The 25,732-nt window shown below is 46.2% G+C and overlaps 1 protein-coding gene across 1 annotated transcript in view; it reads left to right on the top strand.

Annotated features, from left to right (window-relative positions):
- The window catches only part of LOC126520045 (uncharacterized), a 183,606-nt gene that overhangs the window by 149,956 nt on the left and 7,918 nt on the right, over positions 1 to 25,732 (top strand). The window contains exons 7-10 of the mRNA XM_050169216.2: positions 16,177 to 16,242; positions 18,204 to 18,359; positions 23,937 to 24,065; positions 24,934 to 25,227. Of these exons, the coding sequence (XP_050025173.1) occupies positions 16,177 to 16,242; positions 18,204 to 18,359; positions 23,937 to 24,065; positions 24,934 to 25,227 (645 nt within the window). The remainder of the gene's footprint in view (positions 1 to 16,176; positions 16,243 to 18,203; positions 18,360 to 23,936; positions 24,066 to 24,933; positions 25,228 to 25,732) is intronic.

A 25,732-nucleotide genomic window follows, 5' to 3' on the forward strand; every position in this document is an offset into this window, starting at 1 on the left:
CTTTATCTTCTGTGCAGACAGGGGCAAAAGATTTTTTTTAGACAACGAGAGTGTCACAGCAACTTCACGCAACGTGATATTTTAAACTCGATTACGAGAGAGACCGCTGAATGCAGACTATATCACTCTGTCCTGTCCCAACTTTCTTTCCGTTAGTCTTGTTAGCGCTAGTAACTATGTCACAGCAAATGCATCAACACTAACTAGCCCAACTGTCTGCGTTAATTAGTCACACGATAGCTTCGGCGATCGCACGGCGGGCTCTTGACCAACGCAGCCATGCAAAGCCCCATGGCTGACCTCCAACGCGGAGCCGGTGACACGCAATGCGATTAGCAAAGATAACGGAATTAGTGATTTAAGAAAGAAGCACTAAGAAGGTATTGTCTATTCGTGTGAGGTGTACGGAAGGTAGATTTTATTCTATGATTACTGATAATTACGCTTCACTGCGAAAATTCGAGACTCCTATGATGGTGTAGCGGCGCGACTATCGCCTCCGATGCAGGCGAAGAAGAAGACAGGCTCACGTGCAAGTGGCACGAGAACAGAACACGCAGCGCGCTCGACTTGAGCGGCCGCTCGCGAGATACCGCTGCGCCATGACTGGCCGGCCTAAACAAACCGTGGCCACGCGGCGGCTAACTCTTCACGCGCCTCCCACAAACTGGCAACCCAGCTGAAGAAACCAGGGGCAGCTTGTACGCACATTTAATAACCAAAAGAATAATGAATTTAAGAACGCGTTCTTGTGTGGACTATGCGTTGTCTATGGAACAACGCGTTCTTAAATTCGTTATTATTTTCGTTATTAAATGTTGGTGCAAGCCGCTCCTGGTTTCTTCAGCTCCAGAATCACTTCTACGTGAACAACATGAGTGACCAACGCTTGCGCTATCTCCACGCAAGTCCCGCGCTGCCAGACGGTCTACCTTTGGAGCTCCGCTACAGGTCCGGTAATCTGCGAGAATCTGCGGCAGGTCGCGATTTCGCGCTACGGTATCACTGTGGCTGCGCCTCGCTCATAGCCTACGCTGCCGCTGCTGCCTGGTACATCTCTCTCGGAATGCGTGAACCCCTCTTCTTCTTTTATGGGGTTTTACGTGCCAAAACCACTTTCTGATTATGAGCCACGCCGTAGTGGAGGACTCCAGAAATTCCATCCACCTGGGGTTCTTTAACGTGCAATTAAATCTAAGTACACGGGTGTTTTCGCATTTTGCCCCCATCGAAATGCGGCCGCCGTGGCCGGGATTCGATCCCGCAACCTCGTGCTCAGCAGCCCAACACCATAGCCACTGAGCAACCACAGCGGGTGGATTGCGTGTACCCGACACTATCAATGACGACACTATCTGCACACTGTGCGTGGACTTTACCATTGAACTTTATTCCAATCGCGCTTCGCACTAGGAGGGGGGCCCTGTACAGGCACGACTATGGCCTCCAAAGCAGGCGAAGAAGGTTGGCTCACGTGCAGATAGCGCGAGAATATAGAACACGCTATGCCTATAGCGCACTCAACCTGAGCGGCCGCGGCGTCAGCCGCTCCCGAGATCCCGCTGTGCCATGACTGGCCGGCCTAAATAAACCGTGGCTACGCGGCGGCTAACTATTCGCGCCGCCTACCACAAACTGGTAACCCGGACGACCGAGCCCAGCCATGCCAACGTCAACCCACAATGGTTGCGTTGCTGACTGATACTGAGCACTTCGCCGCACGCCACCGCACGAGAACGGCTGCGAAACTCCCCTCACCAGCTTCGCTGTAAAAATATTTTTCGGCCTTGTCCTCGGTACACCACACAAAAGCTCTTGCTCTGAAGTGCATGCACTAGCGCGAAACAACGAACAGTGGCTTTGGGAGCAGTCGACCTTGGAATGTTGCCTTATATGGTCGTCGCAACAAAAGACGCCAGAAGCAGTACTGAGTTTTCTACTCTCAAGTGTCTGACTAAACGACTGCCACACTCCCGCCTTATTTTAGAGTGCTCATGTATCTATAGCTTCTCTCGTTACCACAGTTTTAAAGCGGGCCAGTAACCCACCACGATGGCTTAGCGGAAATGGTGTTGTCCTGCTAAGTTCGAGGTCCAGGGATCAAATCTCCGCCGCGGCGGCCGCATTTTGGTTGGGGTGAAATGCAAGAACGGCCGTGTCCCGGGTATGGGGCCACGTTAAAGATCCCCTGGTGGCCAAAATTAATCCGGAGTTCCCCACTAAGGCGTACCTCATAATCAAATCAAGGTGTGGCACTGAAAACCCCAAAATTAATTCGTTCAAACGGCCCAGTAACGACTTCAATTGTGTCACCGGGTTATTCATTTCTTTGTTTGGGTGAGCCATATCGTGGGGATAGCGCGCACGCGACTATATATATATATATATATATATATCGTGCACCCCAATCACCAAAGTTAACCCATGATAGAGTGTATAAGGGCGACTGAACGAGGACGTAGAAAGAAACAGATACACAGAGACAGCGCTGTCTCTGTGTATCTGTTTCTTTCTACGTCCTCGTTCAGTCGCGCTTATACACGCCATTATGGATTCTAACCAACTAGCCCGCCAACGTGTTTTAACCAAAGTTAACCGCTTCCACTAAGTAATGTAAAAGAAACGAAAAGAAAGGCAGAAAAACTATTCGAGGGGAAAATCTTTACATTGTTTAGTTCAGGCATAGCTTGCTATACAACACGCATAATCAGAGCGCAATGTATCGGCAACACGCGAACGTCAAGTTCAGAGCTTTGTTCACCAACCAGTCTTGCTTTGCTGTTTATCGCGTCGTCATCATTGTTTCTTACTGATGTTATTCAAGCCGAGGCACGGTCGCACTTCCTGCTACAAAAGTTAATCTAAGGTGCGTATCACAAACCCTAACGCTACCATTCCCTTCTATTAGCGAGCTCGATGCGTGGCTTCTTGGCGATGGCCCCAGGAGGAACACTCGGCGTCTCCACACACTCAAAAGTCGCACATAAATTTGCACCTTGCACGGCGACCCTAATTTACTTGGCCGCAAGCCACACATGCGAATATTTTTTAAAACAAAACTCGTGAAGATTTTGCGACTACTCCTTTGTCTTTACAGCCTCTTAAATGAAGGAAAGGAGAAATAAGAAGAGAGAGATAGAGAGAGAGACAGAGTTGTGACCGCAAAGTTCATTTAGCATCCAGCTGCGGGGGGGGGGGGGGGGGGGGGGGAGAGCTCTCGAGCCTCCAACGCGTGCCCCGTATCACTTATTACGCCCGCGCTACTCAACATGCAGGCAGCGACGCTCACTGTCTCCGCACCGAGCTGGCTTTGCTGTTTTAGACGGCATGAAGCATTGCTCGGTGCCGAGACGAAAAGAAGACGCAAGCGCCGCGTGGAGAGAAATATTTTGGGCGGGAAAAACAAACGACGAGTCGCAGCCTCGTATGGGCTGGCTGCTCCACCACCGCGGCGGTGGAAAGTCGCGAACGTCCCTCACGCGAAGAAAAATGATGCCCCGAATGCTGCGGGGTTCGGCGAGGTTAACAGAGACGCGAAAAAGACGAGAGGCGTGCCGCGCGGCGCGCCGAGCGAAGAAAGCATCGCGCTGTGCGCAACGCGCGCTTTACTACACGCGCCAACGACGCGGCGGCGCGCTCTGTCGACTGCTGGCTCGGTCCTCGCAAGGAGCCCATCTAATTTGCGCGAGAACTGCGCGCTGCTATATTTTTTTTTCTTTCTAAAATATATATGTTCTCGCTTCTTATCACTCTTTATCTAGACACCCGACCGTCTCTTTGTTCTCTTTTCTCTCTTCCGTGCACAACAATCCTTTACCGCTCCGTTTGCGTGCCCCTAAGAATACGTCAGACGAGTAATAAAGAGAGAAAGCGACCAAAGAAAAATGGATGGACGGCGGGTAACTCAAAGCGCCGGGCCACCGCGCGCCCGCTCCATTCCCTGCGCATTATACTCGCATAGCTGCGGCGTGCCCTTCCGCAACAGCAGCACTTCGCGTGTAGGCTTCCGCCGCACCGTGCCAAAGTTGGACTGAACAATGCCACTTTGGAGAGAACCGGCGATTGGCCTCGGTCCGCTGCGGGCGCGGAAAGATAGAACAGAAGCAGCGAGAAAAGGCCAAGGCATTTCTCCACCGATGACCGTCGCCCCCAACGGCTTTACGAGTTCGCAGGCACCCGAATGCGTCTCCCTCTCTCCACGCACGACTCGGGACCGCTTTTGCAGCGTAGCGAGCCAAGCGCGCGGCTCTCCTTTTGGCTCGGCTCTGCAAATGAGCTGTAACACGACTCGCGCCCAGACCTCTTTCACCCCTCCCGCTTGCGACTCTGCTACGCCGCGTTGGCTAAAAAGAGACCGCGGCGCAGACAAAGCCACGCCAACTACGCGAATGCAGATCGAGCAAAATAGAAGAAACTACGGTACGCGGTTCGAATAGTGCGTCACTATGCCGTCGTCGATGGGAGGAGGGCGTGCGCGCTGTTGGGCGAGCAAAGCCAACCGCAAGAGTTCGCCGGGCGTCGTTCTGCTCGGGAAGCAGCTACGGAAGGGGATCGAGCGAGCGCACGGACAGGGATGCAATCCCGCCTTTGCTGATTCCGTCTAGAACAACAATAAATTGGAGTGGATTAGCGGCGCGCGCTCACGCCACCAGCGCTATATAGCTGCACACGGGGCCCCTGCGGTTCTTGTGTCGGTTTCAGCGGAGGCATTCCTCACGCGATTCCCAGTCGGGGTGTTTTCTTTTCCTTTCAGTACAGCGGCTTCTGCGCGAGGCAACCAACTTTTCTGCCGAGGGTTTACCGCAAAGCCTCGGCTTCTACTGCGGCCTCTCTCTCTCTCTCCCCGGCTTTTCCCGACCCCTGCTCGAGGCTGTCGGCACGTGTGTGTTTTATGTATTCACAATATTTCTTCCCCCGAGCAGCGATACGCGTCTCTCCTTTGTATACAGCTGGCAGCCATTGTTGTCTAGCCCGAAGAGCCTGTTCTCGGCCGCTTTGATGTCAGGACTCCTTTAAGGAGAGCCTCGGCCTCTTTTCTTTTTTCTCTCCGCCCTTCGTGTGCCTCCCTCCAAATTCGAACTGAGCCGCCAAACCCGCATAACGTCGAGAAAAAAAGATGGATGTCGTATATAACCAAGAACATTCTATAGCACTGGCTTCTTTCGAGTGCGACGTCTACTAAGTCCAAGCAAATTTGTTTTCTCTGCGTTAGTGTCTGTAGCGAGTGCGGTGTGGTGGAAAGGTACGCTACCAATTTTTTATGGGACTTACGCAGCGTGGCCGTGTGCTTCTTTCGCGCAGCGCCCGCCTTGTCTTTTGCCCGCGTAGTGACTGCCTTTGCGCACGCTCATGTTTTCCTTGCTCTTCATTACGTGGCGTTTTTCTTCTCCATACTGTGCAGTGAACGCTGTCTCTTCCGGTGGGCTTCAGGGAAGCTCCGTACCGCTATTATGTCTTCCCTTCTCCTTACTAGAGCTCTTTGCAGATAAATGACAGCTGTTCGATGTTTCTGGGCGTCCGCCTGGCCTGTCGAATTATGCTTTTGCCATATCAATATCCTCAGTATCGTGATGCTGCAAACTGAAACAGTCCTTCACTTGTGCTACACTCTTAAACGAATGTACACGCTTTGGTTCGTATCTTGCCACACTACAACAATCCTAATCGGTCTTGCTTGCCTTTTCTTTCTTGAAAACGCTGCGCTCGCTATTTTCCGTTCGAGAATGCTGTCGTGCTGATAACGCACATGCCGTTCGTGACTTGGAAGTACCGGTTAAAGCAGCGTTAAAGAAAGGAAATGCGGACAAGACGGATGACGATTATCTTTGTGTGCCAAGATACGACCAAACGGTGTAATTTTGCTTACACTCTAATAACAGTTTACACCCTTTGAGTCGTATCTTGCCACACAACAATAAACGTCATCTGTCTTGTCCGCATTTCTTTTCTTTAAAGTTGCGAGCCCGGTACTTCCCACTAACGAACGGCAAGCGCGTTATCAGCATGACATAGCATTGCCGACAGGAAAGTAGCGGGCGCAGCGTTTTCAAGAAAGGAAACGCAAGCAAGGGAGATGACGATTGTCGTTGTGTGGCAGATATAGATTCCGAAGGGTGCAAACATTTTTTAGAATGTATAGCACTCTTAAACAAATGTAGGCCCTTGGGGTGTATCTTTGCCACACGAAAATAACGGTCATCATTCTTGCTTCCGTTTCCTTTCTTGAAAGCGCTGCGCTTGCTATCACTCTTACTCTCCATAAACAGTACTTCCTAGTCACTTTCCTGTCGGCAATGCTATGTCATACTGATAACGCGCATGCTGTTCGTTACTGGGAAGTACCGGGCTCGCAACTTTAAAGAAAGGAAATGCGGACAAGACAGATCACGTTTATCGTTGTGTGGCAAGGTACGACTGAAAGGGTGTAAACTTTTTTTAGAGTGCAGTTGTCGAGAATCTCGGCGTCAGTATTATCGCGAACAGAGCCTTAATTATTGAGAAATTGAGGTAAATGCAGGACAGGATTAGAGACTCCCCCGGGGCATTCAAGTACTTGCCCGGTGACGAAAGCACTCCTCAGTTAAATTCTGTCGCTAATACTCAACCACTCGTTGCACAAAGCGTCGTTGTATTGTATTATAAGACGAAATAAAATTATACTTGTCCAGTTCTACGTCACGTTTAGAAAAAAGAACTCATTGAAATAACCCTGACAACGACGCGGGCGGTCAAAAGGTTTCGTTTTGGCTCGACACACTTTCGTGTTTCAATAGTTATCGCGTAGTGCTGCGCTGGGTTTGCTGGCTCGCGAAACTCGCACAAACTGCAAGTAGCAGAGAATGCAACTTCCATGTGATGTCGCGGGATGCCCGAACGGTCTACGCCACTTGACCAAAGGGCAGCGGCAGCGGCGAATCCACCACTCTGTCTTGGCTCGGTACCGCCGTCTGTCGGGCGCCGCTTTACTCACCGACGCCACCAAAGGGTGGTGATGGCGTATGCAACGTCACCACTCCCCCGGTTGGGTGGCGGTAGATTTGAATTGCGATAAATGTATACGGACCCTTCAGATGCAATTTTCTCGTAAACTAAGTATTTTCTAGGCACGAAACTAGCGTTGCGAGGTTTCTGGAATGGCATTTAAACAGTGCACGTCGACTTAGTATTTGCCTTTAGTGTCCCTTTAACGCTGCGAGCCCGGTACTTCCCAGTCACGAATAGCTTTTACGTTATCAGCTTGACACAGCATTCTCGACAGGAAAGTAGCGAGCGTCGAGTTTTCAAGAGAGGAAACGCAAGCAAAGCAGGTGACGATTATTGTTTGTGTGCAAGATAAGCCCCAAAGGGTGTAAACTTTTTTTTAGAGTGTACGCAATTCCAGTGCCCTTCGGGATTGGCGGGGTTCGTTGCTGAAGATCGTAAGGAGCACTTCTGCATGCCCATGATTTCATGCCAAATGTCATTTGCAATCGAAACACCTTATGGGAGCAATAATGCGCTGATCTGTTCCGCTATCGCATCGCCATGGTATAAGGTCTCGCGCTAGAGACAGACACAAGGCAGCAAGTTCGCGGTGGTATCGTCACACCGTGGGCTAGCCATTAACGCTCGTGCTCGCCATCATTGCTGCAGTCTATATCTGGGCTTGCGGGAAATGCGACCAAACGCTCCGGGATGTTTAGAACCACGCCATAATCCCGCACAGAATCTATTCCCAAGATGGGTTCCTTGCAGGGCCCGGGGAGGATAACGAACGCGGCAACAAACCTCAATTGAGTCACCGATGCAGAGTCTGGTGGCACATTTACCCGATGGCGTCATTAGCTGGCCCTCGGCACTTTTGATATGTGGCCCTATCCATGGTATTTTCACCTTTCAACCAGCTCTTGACGCATGATCGAGAAATCGGCACCGGTGTCCACATTGGTTCTCACAGGATGGCCGCCAATAAAAAGCTTTAGGTCGGCGCGGGCACCTTCGTCGGCATTACTCGTCGTCGTCACATTGTCTTTTTGCGGTGGTTGGAGGTGGGGGCGGGGTCTCTTCGGCGTCTTGACAGTTACCAACCTTCTCCCCGGAGGTCGCGGCCGTTAGGTTGCCCAGCGAGGATCAGGGAGCGACTTCTGACGACGTCAGCGAAGCTTTGGCGACTGCGGAAAGAGTAACGTAGAGGTGACAGACTGCTAGCGTCGACGTGACGAAGCGGCTTGCTTGGTCGACACGTGATCTTCCTTGGTACGACGGTATTCAAATCGCGGGGAAGCTGGACGTGGAAAGCCTCCAAAAGCGACTTCTCGATTAGTGCAGTAACGGGCAATGTGGCCCGGTTCCCCACAGTGTAGAAGCAGAGTGGTCGACGGTCGGCAGTGCCCCACAAGTCCGTTCGGCGAGCTGGAGGTCGTCTCCGAGGCTGCCGCTACCACGAGGGGGTGGTAACAGGTCGCGGATGGAACGGCGTTGTCGGCGGTGGAGGTGGAGGACGACGAACTACATCGGCAGAGTTCAACGAGCGTGCTTCGGGGCATGGCGCGGGCGATCAAAAAACTTGCCGCAGCTCCTGGCGCACGACTTCGGCAACGGAAGCGACTTCTGGCTTGGTAGAAGAAGCAACGAGGGTTGCGTCATCGGTGCGTTATTGCGCAGGCGGTCAAACTGTTTGCATCGCTGCTGAAGTGCCCGCTCGATTATAGTGGCCTCCTTGATGAATTCATCTACCGTGGTTGGTGGATTTTGTACCAGGCCTACAAACAACTGTTGTTTAATTTCTCTCACGAGATGGCGCACTTTTTTAGTCTCGGTCATATCGAGTCAGCTCGTCGAAATCCATATCGCGAAACGGGCCATATCCTCAGCATACAGGGCTTCGATAAGCTGTTGGGAGTAATCGCGCCGGCCGAAACTAGAGAGAGGTTGTTGTATCCAGGAGGTGACATCGAAAGTCGTTCCACGTTTGGAAGCACGATTCCCTGTTCTGGAACCATGTGCGAGTGCTGTGTTCTAGTGCGAAATGAGCGTGCACAAGTTTTTATTCTGTACTCTAATCAATGACCTTAGCAATCCTTTGATGCTGATCAAGATAGTCCTCAACGTGTTCAAATTCATCGCCACGAAATATGTCAGGAACGCGAAAGTGCTGAAAAGTCACCCATGGGAAAGTCTTGTCGCCATCTGTGAAGGAAAGAGATTCGCCGATGTAGGAATTCCCATGCTGGTCGGAACTGGAACGGTGATGAATCCGGGGTTCAGGCCCAGCAGGTGGTGGGTGAATCGTGTAGCGGAGTAATGACGAGAGGTTGATTCCCAAGACTGCGTGCACGGGTCCTAGTAGGAGTCCCAAGCATCAGGTCACAGTACCTAGCACCTCCACCAGTGTCGCGGCGTCGGAAACTCGAGGGACAAACGCACTTGTCAGCGGGAAGATTAACAACAACGGACTGTCTCATACCGCGCGCTAGTCACTTCCTCTCCTTCTTCTTCTTGTAGTTGTAGATGTAGATCCTTATGACATACTGGCACGTAACCACTCTGGATGATTGTTCAAGGATTGGGTAGGTCAAAGTAAAAGCCCAATAAGAGGTCAACATTTTATAACGAGTAAGTTAGAATCGAAAGATAGAGTTTGGAGAACCTGCATAATTTTATGGAAACGAAAATTCTACCATAACCATAACCATAAAAATAAAACAACTCAAATTCAATTTGGGTAAAAGAAACTAGGCTTTGAAATTTGTATTCAGATTTTAAACCTAATTATGAGTTCAAATCTCATTGATTCTAAATGAAAATCTTGGATAGCAGCGCTAACCTTTTCATCATTATGCCCAAGTGTAGAAGCAACCAAAGATAGTACATTTTGAACAGTAAATATAATCCAAGAAGCCAGAATGCTGTTTCTAGGGCTCGTTTTGTTAAGGTAGTAAATCGCCGACAAGAAATTTGAAAAATGTTCTATGGTCTCATCTTCCCTACACATGTGACAAATCGGTGAGGATGCCAGACCAGTCCTGCGTAAATAAAAATTTAAATAAGGTATGCGACCGCGAATCCTACTAATAGTTACTCCACTTTTTCTCGACTGGCATCGATTACTTTTCCTGGGGTACAATAAGTGTTTGAAATCCCAGGAATTTGTTGCAGGTACTACAGGGAATTCTCGCAGCATCATTTGCCTCCAAAATCTTGTAGCTATGATCAAGGCTGATGTAGGAAGAATTTGAATGGCTGGGCCAACTATCGACGCCTTCGCCAATGAATTAGCCGTTTCATTTAGAACTATAGACCTGTATGCCCAGATACTCAGACTAAATGGATATTAGTTCAGTGTTGAGCTACTAATGTTTTAAACACTCTCAAAACATGAGATTCATTAGATGTTGTGAGTGAAGTATACAAGGACAAATAATCAGTTACAATGACTACATAATCTATTGATAGGCTTAATTTACGAAGGGCCAGTACTGCCGCTAAATATTCTGCAACACAGATTGGTACAAAGTCTAGAAGCCGCAGGGAAAATGGCCACTCGAGTGTTGGGCTGTATATAACAAGACCACATTTTTCTTCATTCGGCGTAGTATCAGTCGCTATGTACACATTTATTTGTGATTTCATTAAATGATTCTGTAGAACAGCACTTAATATTCCGTAACGTAGGTGTTTTGCCTTAGAAGAATATCGCCAAATTGTATGTGAAGAGAATTTTCCCAGTTGCAAGTGGACTCTATCTCTCTGATTTTGACGTTCAGCGGATCGAGAAGAGTTTGTACAAAAATAAGTTGAGATATATAGAATCGAGGCCAATGTACATTGAAGAACTTACTAGGCTGAGAGATGAACACTGTTTGGCAATTGTTATTGGTGATTTGCGCGCCCTTAAAAATGTTTGTACAGCAAGTACACGAAACCGAGTTACAAGAGAAAGACTTCTTGCTTCTAGATACAAAATAGTATTTGCTGCAAATTTAGGCAGCTCTAAACACAGTCTAAGTGCCGGCATTTCCTGAAGAACAATGGGGCGAAGCTTATAGGCAGGCGCCCCAGAGTGTAATACACGCCCCAATTACAGGACATGGCGTACATACGCTCGTATATACGATAGATTGATGACAAAGCGGCCGTGCACATCACTGATCGACTGTTGCTCCGTCTACGTATAATCCCACCGCTCCGCCGCTAGAACGCCATTTGTTGCAATACAACCTATGTGAGTACGCCATGAAAGAGAGCTATTATATATAACATTAAGATACTTTACAGCGTCTACTTGTGGAATGATATCGAGCTGGTACGACGGAGATATATGTTTCCAGAAAAAATACAAGCAATAAGCACTTGTTCACGTTTAGAGCCAGACGAATAAAATCAGCCAATCTTCTAGGACAGATAAATACGTTTGCAGGTTTTCGTAAAATGTGTAAATCAAACTTGATAAGAGGTATAGATTAAAGGTAGTACAAGCCTACGCTCCAACATCCAGTCACGATGATGATAAAGTAGATCAGTTTTGTGAAGATATTGAATTAGGGATGAGAAAAGTGCGAACTCAGTATACTGTAGTCATGGGAGATTTCAATGCAAAAGTGGGGAAACAGCTGGCTGGGGAACAAGCAGTTGCCAACTACGCCGTCGATTCTAGGAACGCTAGAGGAGAGATGCTGGTAGAATTTGCGGAGAGGAATAAGCTCCGAATAATGGAACATCTTTTTCAGAAAGTGCAGTAAAAGGAAGTGGACCTGGAAAAGCCCTAATGTAGAAGCAAGAAATTAAATAGATATCATACTCTGTGGTGATCCCAGCATACTGCAGGTTATATAAGTGTTAGGTAGGGTAAACTGCACTGACCATAGTTCCATGAGACTTAGGATTTCTCTCAATTTGCAGAAAGAAATAGTAAAATTAGCCAAGAAGAAACAGGCCAACCTGGAGGCAGTAAGGGTAAAAGCAGATGAATTCAGGCTGGTGCTAGCAAACAAATAAGCACGTTTAGAACAGAAAGGTGAGTAACATAAAGGTAATTAATGAAATCGTAACTAGGCTGATTTCAGTGGCAGCAATTGAAGCTGGAGGCAATGCACAAAGGCAACCAGTAGGCAAGCTCTCCAAATTAACAAAGGAGCTAATAAAGAAACGACAAATAATGAAAGTGTCTAACTAAAGAGATAAGATAGAATTCTCGGAACTGTCAAAACTGATAAACAAGAAGAAAATAAGGTATATTCGACATTATAACGTGGAAAAGATTGAGGACGCAATAAAACATGGCCGCAGCATGAAATCAGTGAGAAGAAATATTGGCATAGGGCAAAGCAAAATGTATGTACTGAAAGATAAGCACGGTAATAGCATCAGAAATTTCGATAATATAGTAAAAGCAGCAGAATAATTCTATACTGACCTGTACAGTACCCAGAACAGCCATGCAAACTTTATTCAAAGTAGCGATGAACAGCATCCAGAGGCTCCTTCTGCATCTAGCAAAGAAGTTAGAAGAGCGTTGCAAAATATGGCCTGGGGAAAAGCGGCAGTCGGTTTATTTATTTATTTATTTATTTATTTATTTATTTATTTATTTATTTATTTATTGAATACTGCAGGCCTATACAGGAGATTGCATACGAGGTAAAAGGACTTCATGTTAACGAAGAACAAAGAAAAAAGCATGATACGTTGCAAGCATAGACGACAACAACAATAAAGCAATAAATGGACTAAACACCTCAACATATCAGTGGGCATATGAGAATTCTTACACATTGTTAAGATAAAAGAAGAATGGAGTACTAAAAGGTTATGCACTGTGTGAAAACGATAATATGAAGAGAGACAAGACAAAAGAAGAAAAAGGAAAATTCGTTTGAATAGAAGAGCGTGTAAATGCATGCGCGATGCATTGTTTTCGCTTTTCTTTGCGCACTAACACAAGCGGCTTAGCGCAGTCACACAAAATAAGAGTCCAGTAATGGGAAAATTGCGTCAACTGATTCAGCATTGACAATATTATTCGGCAGGTCATCCCAGACTATGATAGCTGAAGGAAAGAATGAATACTTAAACGTGTTATAGCGTGGGAGGAAGGGGCGTATACATTTGTCGTGATTATTTCTACTAGAGTGACAATTCGGAATTTTCAAGTATTCGTTCTCATTTATATGTACTAAATTGTGGGAAAAAAGAAAAGAAACTTCAGACAGGTTAGCTTACGCCTGCTATAGTATTCATGCTATTAAGCTGGGAAGGCTTAGGGGTGAGAATCAACGGCGAATATCTCAACAACCTTCGGTTTGCAGATGACATTGTCCTGTTCAGCAACACTGGGGACGAGTTACAACAAATAAAATAATTGAGGAACTTAACAGAGAGAGTGTAAAAGTGGGGTTGAAGCTTAATATGCAGGAAACAAAGATAATTATCAAGAGCCTGGCAAAAAAAAAAAAAATGAGTTCAGGATCGTCGGTCAGTCTCTAGAGCATGTGAAGGAGTATGTCTACCTAGGTCAATTACTCGCAGGAGACCCTGATCATGAGAAGTAAATTTACAGAAGAATAAAAATGGGTTTAAGTGCATACGTCAGACCTTGCCAGATGCTGACTGGAAGCTTACCACTATCACTGAAAAGGAAGGTGTACAATCAGAGCATTCTACCGGTGCTAACATATGGGGCAGAGACTTGAGGGCTGACAGAGAGGCTCGAGAACAAGTTAAGAACCGCGCAAAGAGCGATGGAACGAAGAATTTTAGGCGTAACATTAAGAGACAGGAAGAGAACGGTGTGGATCAGAGAGCAAACGGGGATAGCCGATATTCTAGTTGACATTAAAAGAAAAAAATGGAGCTGAGCAGGGCATGTAATGGGTAGGCTAGATAATCGGTGGACCATTAGGGGTACAGAATGGACTCCAGGGAGGGGAAGCGCAGTCAAGGAAGGCAGAAAACTAGGTGTGGTGATGAAATTAGGGAATTCACAAGCGCAAGACAGGGGTAATTGTCCTACAGTGGACTAAAACATTGGCTGATGGTTATTATTATGATGGTGATGATGACGACATCAAATATATTCGGCCAGGTACTGGCCTACACAACAGCAAATAGCGGCAGGAACCCCGCCAAACTAGGAGGGTAGGCAAAGATAGACTTACTTTAAAAGATAGGGTTTGGCTTTAAGTCGGCTGTCACACAATAGCTATATTCCAGCTATAAAGTTTATGGTTTCGTTCATAGATCCTTGTTGGCGGCCAGTCATCGTGTGGTTAGTGTGTCGCTTTCGTTCTTTTGGCTCCTATGCCCTACCTCCGGAAGAACAGGCGTTCTTTTCACAGAACCCAGTTCTACTTATTTATTTATTTATTTATTTATTTATTTATTTATTTATTTATTTAAAGAACCTCACAGGCTCCAGCAGGAGTATTGTGTGAGGGGGGGGGGGGGGGGATTGCACAATTTATATGTTTATAAGTGGGAGCACTACAAGGAATGGAAAGAGATAACGAGTATATGAGACGTATACTAAGGTACACAAAACAACGTGACGTTACATAATAATTAGCGGAACGAAATAAACACTGTCGGAATGAATGGCGACATACACAATGTACGGGTACATCATTTGACACCGTGAAATTTTACAGATGTAATGTAAGGGCACATCTCTTGACATTGCCGACTACAGAAGTTAGCGAGAAGCGTGTACATAATTCAGAGAAAATTAATGAAAACAACTGGGTCACGAAAATATAGTGGTTATTTCATGACGAAACTTAACATGGATGTCAACATTATCAGGGAGTTATGCAGGCTGGTTTTCCCCAGCTGCTACGGCAAGTCTCGAAATCAATATTTTACGTGGCTGCGGACAGAAGGAAGCATTCGCTAGATATGCGTCCAGCTCAAAAAGTCACGATGACGAACAAGGGGAGGTCACTTTACATTAGCGGTTCTTAATGGTATTAAATATCCTGTGCCATGTTTTGCCTTTGGCATTTCGCCGTGCCGCGCCACCTATTGTCGGTGGTTCATTTTCACTGTGTCATCGCTGGCCAGCAGAGCACAATTCACTAACACCCTACACCACTAGCAAGAATTGAATCAGCCTTAACATGAATTTCACGAATCGCCGCTGGCTAATGCAACAGCTTTACAGTATGACCTAGGGCGAACCTTGTTCGTTCTAGAGCATAAAGCAGATTCTTTGTGAGTGCACTAGCTTGGATGTCTGAAAGAGAGAGAGTAAGATAACCACTATTTAAGATCTAGGAAAAAGTCGATGGAGGCCCTTAGTCCAGGGGCTCGCTTGGACTATTAAATAAATTGTCTATTCGCTCTGTACGAAACAAGCTGTACAATCGACTGTGGGACACTGTGTGCAGGGGTCATGTTCAAAATCACAAGATCGCCTCTATACACGTGCTGAACACTCACGTCTGTGCGGACGCTCCTTCTCTGTCCTCTTCTCTTCACATTTTCGTGTTGTTCTGCTGGCGAACATGAAGTATGGGGTTCGATTCTCTACCACAGCTGCCGCATTTCTCCAATGAAGGCGGAATGCAAAATAATATGAGATAAGAAAGGAAGAAGAAAAGAAAGCAGGAACCACTGGTCAAAGGAGTAGGGTGCGTGGAATAAAGGGCCTCGAGTGGTCAAACTTAAGTCGGGCAGTTTAGCTGGACCTCTCCATTACAGCATCTCTCATACCCTTTGTGTGGCAGTTGTGACGTATAACTCCAATATCAATCATGAGTCACCTTCATTTCCTCTTCGCTATGCCATTGAAGGGCAGCAAACCCAGTACATTCCTTTATGTTCCCTGCCTTCACTTCTCTCTTCTTTTCTTTTTGTGTGCTACAGTGCGATTCTTGTGGTTCCCTCTTGGTACAGAATAATGAATTTGACAACTTCATTTCATAAATTTTGAAATAATTTTCGCACCATTTTCCATTATCAGTGCCCATAGATGAAAATAAATGCATTTGTTTTCTTTGTTACTTTTTTAAGTTTCCGAAAGGGGACCGGTTCAAGCTTTTGTGAACCGTTATTTGTGAACCCACCAGTTACAACGTAACAGAATCATTTTTTCTGCAACTAGAAAGCAAACTCGAAAGTTATTTCTGTTGGTCACCGTGTTCAGAACATTCCTATAGTGAACTAACCAAGAAAATGTATCCCGTATCTTATACACTGCAGGTCTACCTGGAATCGCGACATGGAAATTGAGCTCTCACAACGTTACGGACGCTTCAAAACTTCTCAGTAAGTGTGTAGTTTTTCGTGCGTTTTAATTGAGAGTACAAAGGAAGTCCACCTGGTCGGGATGGAACATGACAAAGACAGACGTAACACTGACCAAGCAAACTTAAAAAAAAAAAAGGCGTTTCGGCTTCCATGCGGAAGCCTTGTTTACAATGGGGTGAAAAAGTCACTTCAACCTTTTTCGCCCCATTGTGAGCAAGGCTTCTGTATGGAAGCCGGAACGTCTTGTTTTTCTTTTTAAGCTTTACTTGGTCGGTGGACGTGTTTCTTTGTAATTGTTCCTGTGTTGGTGCAGAGAAAATAATGCCCCTTACAATGACGCATCAACAAAATATATCCCTTTTATCTATATTCCTATAACCCTGTCTCCCCGCAAATGTCATATGGAACAGCTTGAGACGAGTGTTGGAAACACTAGTGATGCCAACTCTCATACACACAAAACTAATAATAAAATCCCTGAGTTAATTCTAGCTGCCTAATAAGAAACAATAAGGCAAATGAAAAGGCGCCAGTCTGCGTTTATAAACCTTTGAACAATATGCGCCATAGGCACTGCTACGTTTGCGAGACCCGCGCTACTTTATTGAGGTGTGCTACATCAAACAACTGCAGTGACTCAGTCTCTGGCTCACTCGCGGCTGCCAAAGTAAAAGATCAGGTGCATAGAGCACTTTTAAGAGAACTTCCCGGTATTCAAAAAAAGAAGAGGGGGGAGGGGCGTTGTAGTGGATTGAAAAGGCAATGGGAAGATATACTTTTTTTTTTTCTTACTGTATAATTTCTGCAGTTATGATGCTTCGAACAGTGAGAACGCGAAGGGGTAACGAGAATCACTTCCTGCAAACAAACATGGCGTAGGCAGCGGGATACAATGACCAAAATTGTTTCTTTTACGCGTTTGGCGCTGGGTTACAGAAGTGGTGGTCTTGCGCGAAATGGCCCGTTCACGTCACCGACATGTTGCCGGTGTAAGCAGTAAGGACGATGCTCTTTTTGATAAGCTTCCGGAGGAATTTCAGCCGATACAGCAGAATAATCGACAGCTGAGCAATTTGGAACATTTTGAGAACCCGGTGTAGCGCACAAGGGAAGATTACGGTGAAGCGTCAGTGTAGTGCCTTGCACCGCCTTTTTGCCTCTTGTGCTCTGCTACTAGTCTCCCAATACTGTAATGTCGCACACGAGTTGATATTGGTAAAAATGTATTTTGGGAACGTCTGTTGAGAGCAAAGCGTGTGTGAGAAGCTGAGCCACTAAACAAGTTAGTGCACATGCTCTACATGTCACTATGCACTGATTTCTTCAGTGACGTAACTTTTCTTGTAATTCAACACTATTGGTAGACAGATAACAAATTGTTTACAACTGGGAAGTTTGTCTTGGCACAGGATACCTGCTACTTCAAACTCAAAGCTAGTTCCAGAGGGAAGGAAGACTAGATTGAAGGGGAGCATTTTAGATGCAAATAAATAAAAAAAAATACTTGATGCACATATTACGAAGTACGGGACACGCACAGTCATGTACTTGTATAATTTGCACATATGGACTAAAGCCTTTCGCAAGAGATCCAAAACCATGGTTTTTATCGTCGATGCCTTCCAATTGCTATACTCGGGTACACCGACGTAGCCGGTCATGGCAGCGAACTTGGGGGCTGTCTCATCAGATGCCGAATTCTAACAACACACTTTAAATCCAAAGGAGCTGCTGACCCACTCCACAGACGAGAACGGTAACCTTTGCTGTCTCGCAAAAGACTGTGCACTACCTGGGCTATCCAATGTGCAATATGAACATTACGCTACATTCCCCACGCACGGTGTGTCCAGATCATTGACGGTCCACGTATTCGGCAGTGGTCAACAATGACCCTGAACACAATATACGTATGTAGCGCAGACCGGATTCGAGAGCTACGTCAGATGGCCTGATATCCAGCTCGTGTTTTCTCGCAGTCCCACCGTCCATCGTGGACGTGTCCGAGCAGCAGCAAGTGCTGCTCATGGAGGGCGAGCGGCTCAGCCTGCGTTGTCCGGCCACGGGTCAGCCGCAGCCCACAGTCACGTGGCGTAGGGACGACTCGGCCGCCATACCGTTCGGCGCCTGGTACCGTACGTAGTCTACGCATTCATTAAGGTCGCCGAAGCAATGCGCAAAACGCGGGCCTTTTAGAAGGCGAGGTGCACGGACGCCAGAACGGGCTCCGTGCATGAACACGCGTGCCTCCTTGCCTTTTCTCGCGGTTTTTTCACGTTGCTTCGCCGATATTCAGGTCATACAAACTAGGAACGCCTTCAATCCTGGCGAAAAAGAAATCTATTTCAAAATAATTATTCGGCTTAATTTCTCGATAAGACCCTGATAGAAAGTAAATGAGAAAGAAAACACATATAACATATCTCACGACGTACTTCGGAAGCAACACAGATCGAACGCTCCTTAATAATTAACTACCAGCTGTGTCCTCAATTCACTATGTTTTAGCCTGTCTATTCCATCACTAATACTCATTATTTATTGATTCCTTTCTTTCAGCATTCATTCTTGTTTAAAAAAATATATACAGTTGCGGGGACAAGGGAGAAAGTCTTCGCATCGATAAATGGGTGATACTGTGACTCGAAGACGGCTCTAGAAATGCTGTCTCACTATTATGGTAGCAGTTGTTTATTACCTTACAAATTCTCAAAAGTACTTCAGATTGTATCTTTGGCGGCCGTAACGTATTTTTTCAGTAGATTCTGGGCCATGTTAGCATCGAATAGAATGAGGCGGCAGACAGATTGGCGACTGCGGAACGTAACTTGGATACCTTGGCCCCAATATGTAGTGCCAAGCGCTTTTTCTTTCTTTAATCTAGACTGACCAAACTTATGTAAGCCATTTAGTTTGACGACCAGGAAAAGTCATCTCTCCTATTCAAGAATGACCCTTCTTGCGTTTCGCAACAAACGAACGTGTTGCTCGCACCTTTGATACGCTCGCACATCGACTACGCCTGGGAGTGGCGTACACAACTTACTTCACAGATAGGATCAGGAAGAGCTTGCCTGCTGCTTGCACCCTTCTTTAACTTCCCGGGTGGGTCACTGACACATCTGCTCATCGAGCGTCCGCACTGCGAGCTCCAGCGAGGGACCCTGCGCAGTCGCTCGAACCGGTTGGACAGCTATCCTTTATCTACGTGTGAAGAAAGGGTCCCTGGTCGGGTCCCGATAAATTTCATCAAAGACACAATAACACATCTACTCGTGTCTAGATAGATATTTTATGCATTCTCTTTGAAAGGCAATACATGGTGAATGTGCTCAGTACTTTGTGCACGCTTATATAAACTTGCACTACATTTTTTATGGTGTTTTCTTCTTCACCGTGATTTGATTTTTGTGCCGTGACTGTGCAGATTGAGACTATTTCGGTAACATTCACTGCGACTATAGACGCTCGCATGTCGCCGATGCAGAGTGCTCTATATTGTATAGCTCTATACCTCCTCTATATTGCACAACTGTATTCTTCCTTTCAGACTTTCCCCCTTTTTTCGTTTGTTTTGTTGTTTTTTTCTTCATGCATTCCTTAGTCACTGGAGTCTATTTTTGGTTATTGGGATAGCCGGCCCTTCGTTGGCCTATATTTTCCTACGTGCTAAATCATTTACTTAAACAACAAACACGGCAAAAACCCGTCGTTACAACGGCTTCACAAAGGCCCCGGTCCCTATTATATTTGACAGCAGACATCTTGAATAAATTGCTCATACATAATTTATACAATGATGGACATCGTTTTAAGATATATCGATTGATATCTAAAAAAAATTGATTATTTCCACAATACACAATTCTCGGGCCGACATGCCATGGTGAGCTATTACCATTACAGATACATAAAAGAAAGTATAAAACCACAATTTGGAAGAATCCACAAAATAAATTTCTTCAAACCCCCCCCTCCCCCATTTCAAGATATTCCAAACTTCACGAGTCCTTTGTCACAAGCATTAAGTCGCAGTTAGCTTATTTGTGATAATCTGTATTGTGTTTCGCAATATTATGCTCAGCCGCCTCGATGGTCTCCTTCCAGTTACTGTCACGTTAGGAACTATTGCGCCTCTCTGGGGTAAATGCTAGGTAACGAGGTTTAGTTCACTTAGCACGAACGACTTGCGATAAATGCGAGAACCGCAAATACCCCCCTCCCCTTTCACTCCTCCTCCGCCACCCATTCCTAAAATATACAAAGGCTTCTGGGCTGTAATCTTTCTGGAAATCAGTGTGCGCGCTGCCGACATCAGCGCGACTCAAAGTTGCCGAATGCGCTTCCGATAGCCGCCTACTGAAAAAGGAAAACTCAGCGCTGGCGCTGGTCTGACGAAGAATCAATCGTTCTCATGCGAACAAAAAAAAAAACGAATAAAAGCAAATGTGCGCAGCCGATCAAGTCTGGGCCGTGCTCTTGAGATCCGTATTGTTGCGCGCGCTCTGTCTCATTGTACTCAGGGTGATGGATCGCAGCAACCCAAAGCACGAACAGGTTTGTTTTATAGAAGCTCGCCTTATACATCGGTTGCAACGAAAGGTCAAAGACGGTAAACTTGACTTAATGGATCGATGCTTCGTTTCGCGGCTCCCGCACTTGTATGTCACACGTTGCGTTTCGGCCAATTCTCGCATACTTCTTTCTTTCTTTTCTTTCTTTTTTTTCTAAACAATCTCGCTACGGACGAAACGGACACTTTCGCACCACCCTGAAAAAATCCTGTTCAGTCAGTATTCAAATGACAAGAGCGACAACGAGTCAGGGAGAAGAGCGGCCCTACTTTGAATTTAAATGACCATGACATTTGGCAGGCGTGCGGTACCTGGTTACTAGCAAAGAAATAGAATTTTGGATTGTCTGCAGACGAACCACATTACCACAAGTAAAGCTTCCTGTCTAGGTAGCCCCCATGTTACCAAAAGACGACAGGACGTCTAGCACATCCTGTGGAGCTTTGGACACCAAAGAAAGAAAGAAAGAAAGAAAGAAAGAAAGAAAGAAAGAAAGAAAGAAAGAAAGAAAGAAAGAAAGACATCCGATGCTGTCAGGGGAAATGGTTAAATAAATATTGATTGAAGTATGTTTTCCTGTGAGCTAAATATGTATTCCTTCCTGTGTGAAAATTCCTTCGTACCGGAACAAAGTTGCAGAGCGGAAACATTACTAGCACTCGCAAACGTAAGCCTCCTTACTTTCGGTATGTGTACATTATACGGCGTATATTGGAGTGGCGTATCCTTGAGTTGTATTTCAATGCAGTTTATTGTATAGAAGTTTACACATTCAGGAAGCCATAGAGCAAGAAGGAAGGGCCACAGCGGGAGCTCAGTTGGCACATTTGTTTATGCTCAGTACACACAAAATTTTCGTATCGCATGCTTTGCATAATGCTCAATATTTCGGGCACACCATTTATCATGATAAATGATAGGCGCGTCAGTGTGTATCCATCATTTATCACGCCGCAGCTTTCTTTTTTTTTCTGCTTTCACACACGTCAGCAAGAATGTTTCTCCAGTCAACTCCCAGAGCAATGAACGAACGGCATAGCTTCTGCCTTCTGGGAGCAACAGACACGGTGTCTGTTTCATACAATAAGTCTCTCTAGAATGGGTAGCAGTGTTAAGTGGCAAAATTAGACGAATTTATATCTACTTCATTAATCTATTGAAATAAGTGACTGGTATGGTAGGAAAACAATGATGGGTCCAAAGAATAAAAGTAACAACGAAAGAGTAACGAGGTCATGCAAGAGAAACGCGCTACAGTTTTGCAGATGCAGTACTGTGGTCAGGAGAAACAAACGCGGCATAATGTACATGATGCTAAATGATGAAGGCTGTGTCAACGAGGACGCCACATAGCTTCATTAACAAACAACCGCTAAAACGCGCGCGCAAATACACAAACACACACAAATAATAAATATAGGCACCGACAGAGGAACAGATATATTACACGTGACGTTTTACACAACTTGACGTCACAGACGGAGAACTTCTACAGATGCTTCTGTTTTAAATTTGTTAAACTTTACTATCTGGTCAGTACGCGTGTGTGCCGGATAGCACCTTTCTCCACCCGCCGCCTAGGCTTATAGGCTATGGCGTTGCGCTGCTAAACAAGAGGTCGCGGGTTCGTTTCATGGCCGCTGCAGCCGCATTTCTACCTGCAGGAGCAAAAAAGTTCGTATACCGCGCATTGGGTGCCCGTTAAAGAACCCCAGGTGGTCAAAGTTAATCCGGAGTCCACCACAACGGCGTGTCTCATAACCATGTCGTGGTTCTGGCACGTAAAACCCATGAGTTTAATTTACTTAATTAACAGTCTTCTTATTACTTCGTAGTTTTAACACTGATTTTCTTCGACCACAGAATGAAGGGCTATCCAATTCTAGTGCGATCGAAACTTCACGTAATGGTTCAAAGGTAGATTGCACATTATTCATAGTGTGCTTGTGAGACGAACCATAAATGCGTACGGGAATGGACCTCGTAGAAAAGATAAGTCGAGATGTTGAAGGTGCATTGGCATTTAGTGTCATTGATGCGTAGGCTGCTGAAGAAGAAGAATGTCTTTTTAGCGCATACTTCACACACGCCCTTTTCCAGAAGCACATTCTAGAGCGATCTTCGAGGTGCGACTGAGCCGCGCACAGACTCCTCTGAACTTGCGAGCGATAAAGTCTCGCTACTCTCTCCGTCAATATCATAAATTGCAACAAGATGTCCTCCTCGCATGAGAGCTTCGGCTTTCCTGATTTAACTTACCGCGTTATCGGCTTGCATGACGACTTTCGTGTAGGAATGTCTGCTGTTATGTCAATACGTCTATAAAAAGAATAATTACCCAGCTTTAAGCTTATATATATATATATATATATATATATATATATATATATATATATATATATATATATATATATATATATATATATATATATATATATATATAGTTTATTTTGATCATCTAGTGTGAAGGAAGAATTGCGTCCTTCCAAACGGAAACTTTCCATTGCGTGCTTAATGCGGCCGGTAAACGTCAAACGTGTAAAAAAAAAAAGAAGAAAGGGGCCATTTCTTATTGAACAGATTGAAAAAATACGGAACGCAAAGTGGCTCTTGCGCCACGCTAAGGAGATTTTAGCATGCGCAACAATCAGTGCATCAGTAATAAGGGACCCGCCGTGGTTGCTCAGTGGCTATGGTGTTAGGCTGCTGAGCACGAGGTCGCGGGATCGAATCCCGGCCACGGCGGCCGCATTTCGATGGGGGCGAAATGCGAAAACACCCGTGTACTTAGATTTAGGTGCACGTTAAAAAACCCCTGGTGGTCAAAATTTCCGGAGTCCTCCACTACGGCGTGCCTCATAATCAGAAAGTGGTTTTGGCACGTAAAACCCCATAATTTAATTTTAATTTGTAATAAGGGTGCGCAGAAACCGAGCTTTGCTTCTACCGTTTTATGCGCAGGACCGCATGAATTTGTTAGCTTTCTTTCGGTTATCTTAAATCTTGCCGTCATCCATTTTCTGAAATACAGTGTGAGCGTTTAGTGGCACTGGAAATAAAAGAGCAACTTCTCGCGACGACTGCTGAAAAAAAAATGCACTCAGAACTGAGTGTCACAGTGCCGATTTCGACACGCAGTCACTTCATTGGAGGGCGACACCTTTAATGTGAGCCGGGCGACACGCGACCACATGGGCTCCTACGTGTGCATCGCCTCCAACGGCGTCCCACCACCCGCCATGAAGAAGGTCATCCTGGAGGTCACATGTAAGCACTCCTTCTCTCTTTGCATCCAAAGCTTGACTAGATGTTAGTGACGCTTAAGAGAAAATAGGTGTTGTCGTTGCACACACACCTCATTAACATACTCGAGCTAGTGCTTTGTGACTTCATAATCTGAGACTCGCGCGGATAACGCGTTAAGCTGGACTACCCAGCGCATTCTTGTGCAAACAGACTAAACACAGTTAAATACAGAACAGGTTTTAATTATTCTTCATTATCAAAGATTCTTCATTGTATTGTAAATATTGACAGTATCTCCATTCCTGTAATAACCCTTCGGGGGTTAACAGTATCAACAGACAAACAAAACAAAACAAACGTCTCGGCGAGACGTCAAGTTCTTACATACTTCAGAACAACGTGATACCACCCATGTCTGAAATGTGGATGGACTGTTTGTGTGAGTCAGTTATCACCACCTCTTGTATTCCGCCATACGTGAGTCGCAATGTGCGCAGCCTACGCTTTGACACGTGAGGCAGTGGTGTAGGCAGGACTGAATACCGGGGTGACACTTTCCGTCAGCATCCTAAGCTATTTTAGTTCTCACGTGTATATTAAAATTGCGGAAGGTGCTTGTAATTTCTCTCACCAGGACGCATTTCCTCCATACGCCATTTGTGGGATCTCATGTGCTCATGAGCGAATATGCAACACCTGCGCTAGATTTCTGCTTGAATCAATAGAGCTCCGCACAGCTGGCAAACTAGGACAAGTCTTTGTGTGAGGTTTGGGTTCCATCGCTGATCTATAATACACGCGGCAAAAGCATGGTGAGAGCTAGAACAATGTTGGACATGACGCTCACGCGAAACGCTCTGCGCTTTGCCGGAACGCTTTGCTCTCGCAGTCCCACCGCTGATCAAGATCCACAACTGGGCCGTGGGCGCAAGCAACGGCTCGAGCGCAGTACTGGAGTGCCTAGTCGAGGCGTTTCCACGAGCCTTGAACGCGTGGCTGTTCGGCGATCAGGGCACAGCCGTGCAGCCCGGCGCGCGGCACACGCTGCGCGAGGAAGAGGCCGGCCCCTACGCCAGCCGCATGCAGCTCCGCATCGACCCCGTGTTGCCGCAGGACTTCGGCATGTACAAGTGTGACAGCCGCAACGCACGGGGTCATGCTGCCGGCGTTCTCACCGTATTCCGTGAGTGTGCCATAATCCTACACAATCTAATCCATAATCCTACACAACGCCGCTTGGCGTTGCGCCGCATCTTTCACTCAGTGAGTGGTAACCGTCTGCAACCTTTAAAGGTGAATGCTAGCTTACAAAATCCATGAGAATGAGAACTTTATCCGAGTTAAGCAGAATGGGAAGAGGGGTTATCCCAAACAAAACAGTACGACAACAATCGCCGGGGTGTTGAATGAAGCATCCACTCGAGTAGTTCCTCTCACGTGGCTTGAAAAGAAAGAGCAGAAGGCAAGTTGCAGAAAATGAACAAAAAAAATCACGCGACGCTCACGTGCAGAGTACTGCACGGTTCCTGTGTCTTGCTGTTTCTTGTCACTTGATCTGGGCGCTGACCACTTGGTGGTGAAGAACTGCTATAGCGTCGAATATTGTACTACTGTCTCTCATTTGCGAGCGTGAGCTCTACACGCCTCTCCGTGTTTTGCAGGCTCGCTAAATTGGTAACGCAAAGCCC

Source organism: Dermacentor andersoni, chromosome 3, assembly GCF_023375885.2.
Source record: "Dermacentor andersoni chromosome 3, qqDerAnde1_hic_scaffold, whole genome shotgun sequence".
In the NCBI taxonomy this organism is placed as follows: domain Eukaryota; kingdom Metazoa; phylum Arthropoda; class Arachnida; order Ixodida; family Ixodidae; genus Dermacentor; species Dermacentor andersoni.